The 14,731-nt window shown below is 38.7% G+C and overlaps 1 protein-coding gene across 1 annotated transcript in view; it reads left to right on the top strand.

The window, feature by feature from the left end:
• Nucleotides 1-601: 601 nt before the first annotated feature.
• LOC128209710 (laminin subunit gamma-1-like) overlaps nucleotides 602-14,731 on the top strand; it is a 57,040-nt gene continuing 42,910 nt past the window's right edge. Inside the window, exons 1-9 of the mRNA XM_052913881.1 lie at nucleotides 602-806; nucleotides 1,243-1,358; nucleotides 1,765-1,884; nucleotides 3,731-3,846; nucleotides 4,254-4,373; nucleotides 6,217-6,332; nucleotides 6,740-6,859; nucleotides 9,279-9,362; nucleotides 9,601-9,738. Coding sequence (XP_052769841.1) covers nucleotides 6,257-6,332; nucleotides 6,740-6,859; nucleotides 9,279-9,362; nucleotides 9,601-9,738 — 418 coding nt within the window. The 5' untranslated portion in view covers nucleotides 602-806; nucleotides 1,243-1,358; nucleotides 1,765-1,884; ... (1 more) ...; nucleotides 4,254-4,373; nucleotides 6,217-6,256. The remainder of the gene's footprint in view (nucleotides 807-1,242; nucleotides 1,359-1,764; nucleotides 1,885-3,730; nucleotides 3,847-4,253; nucleotides 4,374-6,216; nucleotides 6,333-6,739; nucleotides 6,860-9,278; nucleotides 9,363-9,600; nucleotides 9,739-14,731) is intronic.

The following is a 14,731-nucleotide window of genomic DNA, read 5'->3' as shown; positions in this document are numbered from 1 at the left end:
TGGTACCTTTTTTATTTATGGAGCCATCGTTTTTAGAGATATGTCTGTTTTTATTAGCTCACCAGAGCACAAATTGCTCAAGGTGAGCTACTGTGTTCAATCTTTGTCTGTCTATTGCCCACATTAATTTCTGGTGCCACTCACGGTAAGTCTCCATAATAATTTTAGTGGCCCTCCTCGGGTGTAAAATACATATTTAATCATAGGACCAGCTTATTATTTACTTATGGGTGTACCCAAGGGGTATCCCCATATATTAATTGATGATGCCACCCATGGGATTTACTCAAAGAAATCCTTTGACTATGGATTGAGCCGCGGAGTATTGCCCAGATTAATTTCTGGTGCCACTCACGGTAAATCTCCATACTAATTTTAGGGGCCCTCCTCGGGTGTAAAATACATATTTATTTATAGGTGCCACTTGTGGGATTTACTCAAAGAAATCCTTTGACTATGGATTGAGCCGCGGAGTATTGCCCAGATTAATTTCTGGTGCCACTCACGGTTAATCTCCATAATAATTTTTGGGGCCCTCCTCGGGTGTAAAATACATATTTATTTATAGGTGCCACTTGTGGGATTTACTCAAAGAAATCCTTTGACTATGGATTGAGCCGCGGAGTATTGCCCAGATTAATTTCTGGTGCCACTCACGGTAAATCTCCATAATAATTTTAGGGGTTCATGGTTGTAAAATACATATTTATTTATAGGTGCCACTTGTGGGATTTACTCAAAGAAATCCTTTGACTATGGATTGAGCCGCGGAGTATTGCCCAGATTAATTTCTGGTGCCACTCACGGTAAATCTCCATAATAATTTTAGGGGCCCTCCTCGGGTGAATAATACATATTTATTCATAGGTGCCACTATTGGGATTTACTCAAATAATCCATTTAGTATGGATTGAGCCGCGGAGTATTGCCCAGATTAATTTCTGGAGCCGCTCACGGTTAATGGACGGTAGGCCCTCAAGCTTGCCTTGGAGGTTTGGTCTGACTAGTAGATGACCCCTTTTGATTTTGGGGCATTCAGGTGGGGGGTGGCATAATGTTTAACAAACATCTCTTGTTAACTTGCATGTGCTATCCATGGGATATCTCTTATTTATTGAAAATGCCACTCCTGTGTAAAATACATATTTAGAGCTTCATACATATTTTTGGTACCACCGTAGAGGTGTCTCCCTGTATATTTATGGGGCTAGCCTTTTGGTGAATGTGAATTTTTATTTATAGGACCATCGGTGGGAGGCGCTGTATTTAATTGTTGGAGTCAATGATCTTGAGGTCCAACCGTGACAACATCTACATACCTGCAGCAGCCGTCCTACTGACTTGTACATTAATAGCCGGTAAGAATTGTACCCAAAGAATCTCAGAAACAACATTACTGCAAAAAGAAGCATGACTTGTTTTGAAAATTTGTACTTCAAATTCTACCATACTGATTTTCATCTCTTCTTGTTTTCAAAGATGTTTACATTGTGTGCATGCATGTGCTGGTAAATATCTTTGATTTTGTGCAAAGATGTCATTGTGGCACAGCAATGCATATGAATAGTAGTGAAAATGATGTTCAATACAGCCTTGTATTTTGGACACGAAATTTCTATTTGGAAGATTTCTGAAAGCTTATCATTACAACCTGGTTTCGTCACATAGCAGCATTTCTAGTTTATAAATAATACCCTACAATGTTTTTCATTTTATAAGAGTATTGCATATTGATCCAATATGATTGGTATCTTTTCCTTACAGACAAATTGAACTGTGTCATCTTGGAAGAGTGTGTCAACAGAATTCTATCCAACCGCCAGTCGGTGACATTGCCAGAATTAAAACTGCATTGGGCCACTCGCAGGAACCTCCTTATTCATGGTACCTTTTTTATTTATGGAGCCATCGTTTTTAGAGATATGTCTGTTTTTATTAGCTCACCAGAGCACAAATTGCTCAAGGTGAGCTACTGTGTTCAATCTTTGTCTGTCTATTGCCCACATTAATTTCTGGTGCCACTCACGGTAAGTCTCCATAATAATTTAAGTGGCCCTCCTCGGGTGTAAAATATATATTTAATCATAGGACCAGCTTATTATTTACTTATGGGTGTACCCAAGGGGTATCCCCATATATTAATTGATGATGCCACCCATGGGATTTACTCAAAGAAATCCTTTGACTATGGATTGAGCCGCGGAGTATTGCCCAGATTAATTTCTGGTGCCACTCACGGTAAATCTCCATACTAATTTTAGGGGCCCTCCTCGGGTGTAAAATACATATTTATTTATAGGTGCCACTCGTGGGATTTACTCAAAGAAATCCTTTGACTATGGATTGAGCCGCGGAGTATTGCCCAGATTAATTTCTGGTGCCACTCACGGTAAATCTCCATAATAATTTTAGGGGCCCTCCTCGGGTGTAAAATACATATTTATTTATAGGTTCCACTTGTGGGATTTACTCAAAGAAATCCTTTGACTATGGATTGAGCCGCGGAGTATTGCCCAGATTAATTTCTGGTGCCACTCACGGTAAATCTCCATAATAATTTTAGGGGCCCTCCTCGGGTGTAAAATACATATTTATTTATAGGTTCCACTTGTGGGATTTACTCAAAGAAATCCTTTGACTATGGATTGAGCCGCGGAGTATTGCCCAGATTAATTTCTGGTGCCACTCACGGTAAATCTCCATAATAATTTTAGGGGCCCTCCTCGGGTGTAAAATACATATTTATTTATAGGTGCCACTTGTGGGATTTACTCAAAGAAATCCTTTGACTATGGATTGAGCCGCGGAGTATTGCCCAGATTAATTTCTGGTGCCACTCACGGTAAATCTCCATAATAATTTTAGGGGTTCATGGTTGTAAAATACATATTTATTTATAGGTGCCACTTGTGGGATTTACTCAAAGAAATCCTTTGACTATGGATTGAGCCGCGGAGTATTGCCCAGATTAATTTCTGGTGCCACTCACGGTAAATCTCCATAATAATTTTAGGGGCCCTCCTCGGGTGTAAAATACATATTTATTTATAGGTGCCACTTGTGGGATTTACTCAAAGAAATCCTTTGACTATGGATTAAGCCGCGGAGTATTGCCCAGATTAATTTCTGGTGCCACTCACGGTAAATCTCCATAATAATTTTAGGGGTTCATGGTTGTAAAATACATATTTATTTATAGGTGCCACTTGTGGGATTTACTCAAAGAAATTCTTTGACTATGGATTGAGCCGCTGAGTATTGCCCAGATTAATTTCTGGTGCCACTCACGGTAAATCTCCATTATAATTTTAGGGGCCCTCCTCGGGTGTATAATACATATTTATTCATAGGTGCCACTTGTGGGATTTACTCAAATAATCCATTTAGTATGGATTGAGCCGCGGAGTATTGCCCAGATTCTGGAGCCACTCACGGTTAATGGACGGTAGCCCCTCAAGCTTGCCTTGGAGGTTTGGTCTGACTAGTAGATGACCCCTTTTGATTTTGGGGCATTCAGGTGGCGGGGGGGGGGGGGGGCATAATGTTTAACAAACTTCTCTTGTTAACTTGCATGTGCTATCCATGGGATATCTCTTTATTTATTGAAAATGCCACTCCTGTGTAAAATACATATTTAGAGCTTCATACATATTTTTGGTACCACCGTAGAGGTGTCTCTCTGTATATTTATGGGGCTAGCCTTTTGGTGAATGTGAATTTTTATTTATAGGACCATCGGTGGGAGGCGCTGTATTTAATTGTTGGAGTCAATGATCTTGAGGTCCAACCGTGACAACATCTACATACCTGCAGCAGCCGTCCTACTGACTTGTACATTAATAGCCGGTAAGAATTGTACCCAAAGAATCTCAGAAACAACATTACTGCAAAAAGAAGCATGACTTGTTTTGAAAATTTGTACTTCAAATTCTACCATACTGATTTTCATCTCTTCTTGTTTTCAAAGATGTTTACATTGTGTGCATGCATGTGCTGGTAAATATCTTTGATTTTGTGCAAAGATGTCATTGTGGCACAGCAATGCATATGAATAGTAGTGAAAATGATGTTCAATACAGCCTTGTATTTTGGACACGAAATTTTCTATTTGGAAGATTTCTGAAAGCTTATCATTACAACCTGGTTTCGTCACATAGCAGCATTTCTAGTTTATAAATAATACCCTACAATGTTTTCCATTTTATAAGAATATTGCATATTGATCCAATATGATTGGTATTTTTTCCTTACAGACAAATTGAACTGTGTCATCTTGGAAGAGTGTGTCAACAGAATTCTATCCAACCGCCAGTCGGTGACATTGCCAGAATTAAAACTGCATTGGGCCACTCGCAGGAACCTCCTTATTTATGGTACCTTATTTATTTATGGAGCCATCGTTTTTAGAGATATGTCTGTTTTTATTAGCTCACCAGAGCACAAATTGCTCAAGGTGAGCTACTGTGTTCAATCTTTGTCTGTCTATTGCCCACATTAATTTCTGGTGCCACTCACGGTAAGTCTCCATAATAATTTTAGTGGCCCTCCTCGGGTGTAAAATATATATTTAATCATAGGACCAGCTTATTATTTACTTATGGGTGTACCCAAGGGGTATCCCCATATATTAATTGATGATGCCACCCATGGGATTTACTCAAAGAAATCCTTTGACTATGGATTGAGCCGCGGAGTATTGCCCAGATTAATTTCTGGTGCCACTCACGGTAAATCTCCATACTAATTTTAGGGGCCCTCCTCGGGTGTAAAATACATATTTATTTATAGGTGCCACTCGTGGGATTTACTCAAAGAAATCCTTTGACTATGGATTGAGCCGCGGAGTATTGCCCAGATTAATTTCTGGTGCCACTCACGGTAAATCTCCATAATAATTTTAGGGGCCCTCCTCGGGTGTAAAATACATATTTATTTATAGGTTCCACTTGTGGGATTTACTCAAAGAAATCCTTTGACTATGGATTGAGCCGCGGAGTATTGCCCAGATTAATTTCTGGTGCCACTCACGGTAAATCTCCATAATAATTTTAGGGGCCCTCCTCGGGTGTAAAATACATATTTATTTATAGGTTCCACTTGTGGGATTTACTCAAAGAAATCCTTTGACTATGGATTGAGCCGCGGAGTATTGCCCAGATTAATTTCTGGTGCCACTCACGGTAAATCTCCATAATAATTTTAGGGGCCCTCCTCGGGTGTAAAATACATATTTATTTATAGGTGCCACTTGTGGGATTTACTCAAAGAAATCCTTTGACTATGGATTGAGCCGCGGAGTATTGCCCAGATTAATTTCTGGTGCCACTCACGGTAAATCTCCATAATAATTTTAGGGGTTCATGGTTGTAAAATACATATTTATTTATAGGTGCCACTTGTGGGATTTACTCAAAGAAATCCTTTGACTATGGATTGAGCCGCGGAGTATTGCCCAGATTAATTTCTGGTGCCACTCACGGTAAATCTCCATAATAATTTTAGGGGCCCTCCTCGGGTGTAAAATACATATTTATTTATAGGTGCCACTTGTGGGATTTACTCAAAGAAATCCTTTGACTATGGATTAAGCCGCGGAGTATTGCCCAGATTAATTTCTGGTGCCACTCACGGTAAATCTCCATAATAATTTTAGGGGTTCATGGTTGTAAAATACATATTTATTTATAGGTGCCACTTGTGGGATTTACTCAAAGAAATTCTTTGACTATGGATTGAGCCGCGGAGTATTGCCCAGATTAATTTCTGGTGCCACTCATGGTAAATCTCCATTATAATTTTAGGGGCCCTCCTCGGGTGTATAATACATATTTATTCATAGGTGCCACTTGTGGGATTTACTCAAATAATCCATTTAGTATGGATTGAGCCGCGGAGTATTGCCCAGATTCTGGAGCCACTCACGGTTAATGGACGGTAGCCCCTCAAGCTTGCCTTGGAGGTTTGGTCTGACTAGTAGATGACCCCTTTTGATTTTGGGGCATTCAGGTGGCGGGGGGGGGGGCATAATGTTTAACAAACTTCTCTTGTTAACTTGCATGTGCTATCCATTGGGATATCTCTTTATTTATTGAAAATGCCACTCCTGTGTAAAATACATATTTAGAGCTTCATACATATTTTTGGTACCACCGTAGAGGTGTCTCTCTGTATATTTATGGGGCTAGCCTTTTGGTGAATGTGAATTTTTATTTATAGGACCATCGGTGGGAGGCGCTGTATTTAATTGTTGGAGTCAATGATCTTGAGGTCCAACCGTGACAACATCTACATACCTGCAGCAGCCGTCCTACTGACTTGTACATTAATAGCCGGTAAGAATTGTACCCAAAGAATCTCAGAAACAACATTACTGCAAAAAGAAGCATGACTTGTTTTGAAAATTTGTACTTCAAATTCTACCATACTGATTTTCATCTCTTCTTGTTTTCAAAGATGTTTACATTGTGTGCATGCATGTGCTGGTAAATATCTTTGATTTTGTGCAAAGATGTCATTGTGGCACAGCAATGCATATGAATAGTAGTGAAAATGATGTTCAATACAGCCTTGTATTTTGGACACGAAATTTTCTATTTGGAAGATTTCTGAAAGCTTATCATTACAACCTGGTTTCGTCACATAGCAGCATTTCTAGTTTATAAATAATACCCTACAATGTTTTTCATTTTATAAGAATATTGCATATTGATCCAATATGATTGGTATTTTTTCCTTACAGACAAATTGAACTGTGTCATCTTGGAAGAGTGTGTCAACAGAATTCTATCCAACCGCCAGTCGGTGACATTGCCAGAATTAAAACTGCATTGGGCCACTCGCAGGAACCTCCTTATTTATGGTACCTTATTTATTTATGGAGCCATCGTTTTTAGAGATATGTCTGTTTTTATTAGCTCACCAGAGCACAAATTACTCAAGGTGAGCTACTGTGTTCAATCTTTGTCTGTCTATTGCCCACATTAATTTCTGGTGCCACTCACGGTAAATCCCCATAATAATTTTAGTGGCCCTCCTCGGGTGTAAAATACATATTTATTCATAGATGCCACTTGTTTACCATCATGCCCCCAACTTGTACACAGGAGGAGGTAAGTCTATCAAGCATATTATGCCCCTTCTTAGAATTTATGTTAAAGTTTGCGTACCACCTGAAATATTTTAAATGTCCATTGACATCTGGCTAGGTAACTTTGCAGGCTTTTTCACCATCATACCCCCAACCTGTACACAGGAGGAGGTAACTCTATTAAGCATTTTGACAAAAGTATGCCCCTTTTTCGTCTTAGAATTTACGTTAAAGTTTGCGTACCACCTGAAATATTTTCCATTCAATTTACGTAAATATCTCAGCACATCATGTATTGCATTGCATTGAAATCTAATCTAACAGTGATCCATGCATGCTTCGCAAAAACTTTTCAATCCATACACCGAAAAGCGGCGGAATAGTCGAGCGATCTGTCTTTGTGACAGCTCTTGTTAAAGTAGGTTACTGAGCAGATGGATGATATTTTTATGCCCCCCTTCGAAGAAGAGGGGTATATTGCTTTGCACAGGCATGTCGGTCGGTCGGTCCGTCGGTAGACCAAAGCTTGTCCGAGTGATAACTCAATAATTCCTGGACGTATGGTCATCAAACTTCACATGAAGGTTGGGTCTGACCAGTAGATGACCCCTATTGATTTTGGGGGTCATCGGGTCAAAGGTCAAGGTCACAGTGACCTTTAATGGTAAAATAATTTTAAAGCTTGTCCGAGTGATAACTCAACAATGCCTGCACCCATGGCCCTCTAACTTGACATGAAGGTTGGGCCTGACCAATAAATGACCCCTATTGTTTTTGGGGGTCATCAGGTCAAAGGTCAAGGTCACAGTGACCTTGAATGGTGAAAGGTTGTCCGAGTGATAACATGACAATTCCTGCACCCATGGCCCTCAAACTTGACTTGGAGGTTGGGCCTGACCAGTAGCTGACCCCTATTTTTTGGGGGGGCTCAATGGGTCAAAGGTCAAGGTCACAGTGACCTTGAATGGTAAAAGGTTGTCCGATTGATAACTCAACCATGCCTGCACCCATGGCCCTCAAACTTGACTTGGAGAATTGGCCTGACCAGGAGATGACCCCTATGGTTTTTGGGGGTCATCTGGCCAAAGGTCAAAGTCACAGTGACCTGGAATGGTAAAAGGTTGTCCGAGTGATAACTCGACAATGCCTGCACCCATGGCCCTCAAACTTGACTTGGAGGTTGGGCCTGGCCAGAAGATGGTCTCTATTGATTTAAGGGGTCATTAGGCCAAAGGTCAAGGTCACAGTGACCTGAAATGGTAAAAGGTTATCCGAGTGATAACTTGACAATGGCTGCACCCATGGCCCGCAAACTTGATTTGGAGGTTGAGCCTGGCCAGAAGATTGTCCCTATTAATTTTAGGGGTCATTTGGCCAAAGGTCAAGGTCACAGTGACCTTGAATGATAAAAGGTTGTCCAAGTGATAACTCAACAATGCCTGCACCCATGGCCCTCAAACTTGACATGAAGGTTGGGCCTGCCCAGTAGATGACCCCTATCGACTTTGGGGGTCATCAGGCCAAGGTCAATGTCACAGTAACCTTTGACGCAAAAAAGTTAACAAATCTTCCCCCACTGAAATCTCAACAATGCCTGAACCTATGATCATTAAACTGGACATGGATGTTAAGCCTGACCAGTAGATCACCTTTATTGATTCATAGAGCCAAAGGTCAAGGTCACAGTGATCTTGAATGGTAAAAGGTTGTCCGAGTGATAACTCAACAATGCCTGAACCTATGGCCTTCAAACTTGACTTGGAGTTGCATCTGACTTGTAGATGACCCCTTATGATTTAAGGGGTCATCGGGTCAAAGGTCAAGGTCACAGTGACCTTGAACGAAAAAAAACTTGTCATGTGATAACTTGACAATGCCTGCACCCATGGCCCTCAAACTTGACATTTAGGTTTCTGGTGACCAGCTGATGACTCTGGATTTTGAGTTCATAGAGTCAATGGTCATGACGGTCATAACACACTTTATCCTCACACTTTAATGGTCATAATCTTAAAACAGCAACAAATCAGCTGTCATTTCGGTCCATGCATATTTCATTCAATTGTCCATATAATCCTGACAACATGGCGCTCAGGGGGGCATAATGTTTGACAAACATCTCTTGTTTTAAACATTTTGACAGTTCATGAGCTATTACTATCATTTATCACGACACATTCATTGTGAACAGGTCGAGGACCTCAACAATATGGCGAACTGAGGCAAAGACGATGTTGGGGCAGAAAAGGTATCCCAAGACACCCAGATTGTGTCCGTAAGTATAAGTATTTGAATTACATTTTTTTCAAACATGAAAAAAGTAGTAAGGAAAACAGGCAAATATTTCCTTTGTGTTGACCTCATTATATTAGAGAATACTTTATTTCAATAAATTCAGATGAACTGCTTCATTCTCCTCTTATACTGTATATGTCCTTGTACATATGCTGGGTATGTGTATATTGGAGAAGCTTGCGCACTAAATAAGAACCATTTTCCACAATATTTTACAGCCTGTAAGTGTGATCTGGTTGGCTCAAGAGGTTCCTCATGTGACCAGGAAACAGGCCAGTGTGACTGTTTCTCCAACTTCCTCATGACATTGTGTGAACGCTGCAGTGAGGGCCTGTATAACTTCCCCAACTGTGAAGGTATATAAGTTGTCTTTGATGTTATTTCTTCACAAGCATGATTATTGAATGTATTTTATTTATGTATCTTAGGTTTAAACATGAAAGGTGAAAGCTGAAAGGTACTTTTTTAGTGTTGCCTTCAAAACTAAACAAATTTTATCATTTATTTTATGAATACTATTACATGAGGTTATACCATATTGTACTGTCAGTTATGGATTTATTGGTCTGTTTTAAATGTTGCATAATACACAGCTTCAATTTGTTATATTATGTTTTAAATAATTAAAATATCAGAACAGCATTAAGTAAACTGCACAAGGTATAAAAGTAAGGGTTATTCCATTTAAACATATAACCCACGGGAGGAAGGCACTTTTGAACTAGACCTCCTCCCTACAGAAGCAAATAAACCATTTGGGGGTCCTACCTCGATTTGTTTTTATAGGAGCGGAATAACCCCCTTCAGAAGCGATTTAAAATTTACAAGTATAAAAGGTTAAAATTTTAATTCACTGATCTTGCATTACGGATGCTGTTAATGATGATACAGATTTTGAACCATTTCTGTTTTAATTCACAACATTTTTCAAAGATTTGAAGGGTTACTATCATTTTAATGTGAGACTAAAGGCACCATGTTTTATGGTTCAATCTATCTTGTTGCTGAAGACACATTGAAATCATCAATTTACCGCTATAGGAAGAATCACATGGCACATCTCTAGTCCATTTGTCAAAGAGAACTTGAGTTTAACTTTAATTCTTAAACATACACTTTAACCTTTTCTCAGAAATTGGCAAAAGCTCTTCTTCAAGGGAGTTTGAAAGTCCCTTGACTTCAAGTTGGCAAAGAGATCTCATCACCCTAATGAGGCATCAGAAATTGATGTGAAATACAATTTAATGATGCAACTGTACTTATATTATACATTTTGATGAAAATCAGCATATAATTTATGCCATGAACTCTTTGTTTGTTTGTTGGCATATTTATCATTTTTGAAGAAAGTTTATGTGTTTATCTTAAAAAATAATTGGAAAACAAACAAAACATGGTTGTACAGATTTGTAATTTATTAAAATATCTTATAAATTATTGTTTATAGTATAAAACAGTATGTCCACATTGTAAATATTATTATTGAATAATTGTACCTGTAATAATAATGTGGCAATTTTATATCTATAAAATGTTTAGTAAAACACTGAAAAGTGAAGTTTTCTTTTAATTAGCATTTCTGTTGGGAGAAATTATTATGCACAGATGGTGTTATCTAAATTATAAGTATAAGCTTCTGAGTAGTAGCTGTAATGTCTACTTCCTGCCACTCTTATCCTTCCCAGGTCTCTAGAGAGAATATTAATCATGCATTTGTGTATTCAGTGGCCTCAGTCAATGTTATGCAGTATTATATGATAGTGGCTGGCTTTCTTCGGCCATTGTCCGGCTTTCTTCGGCCATAGTGTCCGGCTTTCTTCGGCCAGAGTGTCCGCTTTTCTCGGGGCCACTATTATGTAGTACTGTCCGCATTTCTTCGGCCACTGTGTTTTAAACAAGATATATAAACCGAGCCTTTCGGAGGAAAGGGGGAGTTGGAATTGAGTTGAGATGAGAAGAGAGACTAAGTAGAAATTAGAGAATGACTTTTGGACTTAATTAAATAGTTGTATTTTTAAACTGTAAATATTAATCAAGACTTTGTGTATGTGTGTAGAAATAAAATGTTAGACACTTAATGGTTTTAATTGTTTTTCCAATGATATATTGGATGGTGGCAGCGGAAAGAAAAGGAAACAATTCCTAAATGAGTAAAAGTCCACAACACTGACTGTGGTGGAAATACCGAATAATTAAAAGCACCGATTAAAGTAAAAATCGGCGACACTGGTGTCCAGCGGTGGGATTGGACTTCAACACAATTCTGAAGAGACTAATGTTTAGGTGTTTTTCAATATGGAAGGTGATTTACAAGACATTAAAGGACCATTAACATTTTGTCATTACAAAAGGAAAACATGCAAAGAATACCATAATGGAATACATACAAAGAGCAGAAGTGTTGATTGGATTTACCTTCTGTGAAATGTTCGGACCACTAAATAAGACATTCTGTTTGCCTGTGGATATTTAAGGTATTATTAGACAAAATGCCTCCCAAAAAGCAAGCTCTTACACAGGATGTATCATCTGATGAAGAAGACGACATCATGAGTGGTGAAGTATCTGATTTAAGGCAGGAAATAGCAGCGTTAAGACAAAAATTACGAATTTCAGAAGAAACACGTGAAAATTCATTGTCTGAATCTGCTCGTGAAAAGGACATTATAATTGGAAAACACCAGGAAGAGTTGAATAAAATTTCATGTCAAAAGAATGATGAAATCCAAACACTAGAACGGGTACATGAGCTCTATAGAAAACAAGTGACGAGTGATATTAGCAAGCCTGAGAAGCAAAGGCATGATATACCTTTACCAAGACAAATTCTTTTTGACCGTAAAATAACTTGGGAGAGTTTTGCACAACCATTCAGAGCACTAATAGATACATGCCAATGGGATAATAGAGAGAGATTATTTCGATTACAGAGCAGTCTTCGAGGGGAAGCAGCTGATTTCGCATTTAACCAAACAACACCAGAGACCATGAAGTCATTTGATAAGTTGATGGAAGCCTTGGAGTCACGGTATAAGGAACGCAGGACAAGTTCTTCATATCTTGCTGAGCTTGAAAATAGGAAACTGGAGCCAAAAGAAAAGCTAGCTGAGTATGTTTCAGATATCCGGAAATTGGTAATCAAAGGATACCCGACTGCAGACAATTTTACTAGGGAGACTATAAATGTTCGCCATTTTATAAAGGGATTGGTTGATCAGCAGGCTGCATTGTTCATTGGCATGAAAGACCCCCAAACCGTTGATGAAGCCCGCACAATTTTGGAGACATATCACAGTCTCAAAGAGGAAGTAAAAGGTGGTGCCAGGTTACGCAGTGTAGATGCCACATCTACTCAAAAAGCTACACCTGCAGATTTTGTCACAGAAGGACGTCTGCAAGCATTTGGTCGAGACATCAAGACATCATTGGGAAAGAAAATTGACCAGTTATCCCAGCATGTTACTGGTATGTCTTCAAATGGCAAGCCAGCTAGAAGGCAACCCTATCAGTACCAGTCAAATCGACGGGTAAATAAGGACTATTTGCAAGATGTGGAATGCTATCAGTGTCATGAAATGGGACATTATGCCAGAAATTGTCCTTTAAAATTGAATGACCCAACTAAAAAGGGAAACTAAAAAGGACTAATGCCAACGGCCCAGTATTAGTCCAAACTAAAGACAGTGATATCTTGAAGTGTAGAGGAATAAATTTTGGGACTTCTATCTTATTACCTGTATCTGTATGTGACACATCGGCTCATTTTGTTGTTGACACAGGCGCCAGCGCAACCATAATTTCAACTGCTCTTTTCAATAAAATTCCGAATCACTTAAGGCCAGATCTTCAACCTGTGGGTTCTTCTTTGCGTTTAGAAGTTGCTGACGACGGACTATTACAAGTGCAAGGAAAAACCTGCTTGGATTTCAAAATTGGTAAAGATATTTATGAGTGGGATGTATTTGTGGCTACCATTCGTGAAGATGGATTATTGGGACTTGATTTTCTTCATCACTTTGATTATAATATGAATAAAAATGGACTTAAACTTTGCGGCAAGAAATATGAAATACTGCTTGAACAAGTGCCATTTAGAGCTGTCAGAGTGAGTTGTAAAGAGGACACTATTCTTTCTGCTGATAGTGAATGTATTATATCAGGTGAAATAAAATCCAAAGACTTACACTCTAAATATGCCCAATTTGAAAGAATTAACACTTGTAATAATCTAAGTGAAGACCTAGTCATTGGAAGTGCTGTTTTAAAGACTGAACAAGTGATAAATAAAAATGTTGTTCCGGTTCGACTTTTAAATACTTCCAAAGAAACCTTAGTGTTAAAGAAAGGAACTCCATTGGGATATATTGAAGAGTTAGATGAAGACAATATTCTAAGTAACAGTTTCGAGAATGCTATTTCTACATCATCTTCTAAGAAAACCAAACTTAACACCAGTAATATAAGATCAAGTTGGAGTAAGCCATTGCAAGATTTATTTGATCGCTCTTCAAAGGACTTAAACAATGAGCAACAATTAATGCTTCTTACTTTGTTAGACGAGTTTAAAGATATATTCTCAACTGGACCATCTGACCTCGGAAGGACAAATGTTGTTAAACATACCATTAACACTGGGCGATCCCAACCAATCAAAATTCCACCAAGGCGTGTTCCTCGTGCATTTGCTGGTGAAGAAGACAAAATTATACAACAACAACTTGAAGCTGGTGTCATACAAGAAAGTAATAGTCCATGGTCTTTTCCTCTTTGTTTTGTGAAAAAGAGGGACGGATCTACTCGTGCATGTATCGATTACAGACAATTAAATGATGTAACAGTGAAAGATGCATATCCTTTGCCAAAAATTGACGAATGTTTGGACAGTTTAGAAGATGCAGCATATTTTAGCTGTTGTGATTTGTCTTCAGGATTTTGGCAAATAGCACTTGATGAAAGGGACCGGCCTAAAACAGCTTTTTGCACAAGTAAAAACGGACTTTACGAATACGTGACTATGCCGATGGGGTTATCAAATTCCCCTAGTACTTTTCAACGTTGCATGGAACTTATCTTCCGGGGATTGCAGTGGAAAACTTTACTTATATATTTGGATGATATTATCTGTTTTGGCAAGAATTTTGAGGAACATTTGATCAGGTTAAAAGAAATATTTGAAAAACTCAGGGGAGCAAATCTTAAATTAAAACCTGGAAAGTGTAACCTTTTCCAGACTTCAGTCAATTTTCTCGGATATATTGTGAGTGAGGAAGGTGTCAAACCAACAAATGATAAAATACTTTCAATAAAGAATTGGCCTGTCCCGAAGAATATTACTGAAGTGAGAAGTTT

The sequence above is a fragment of the Mya arenaria genome, chromosome 11, assembly GCF_026914265.1.
Source record: "Mya arenaria isolate MELC-2E11 chromosome 11, ASM2691426v1".
Taxonomy (NCBI): domain Eukaryota; kingdom Metazoa; phylum Mollusca; class Bivalvia; order Myida; family Myidae; genus Mya; species Mya arenaria.
This window is presented reverse-complemented; position numbering and strand designations above follow the sequence as displayed.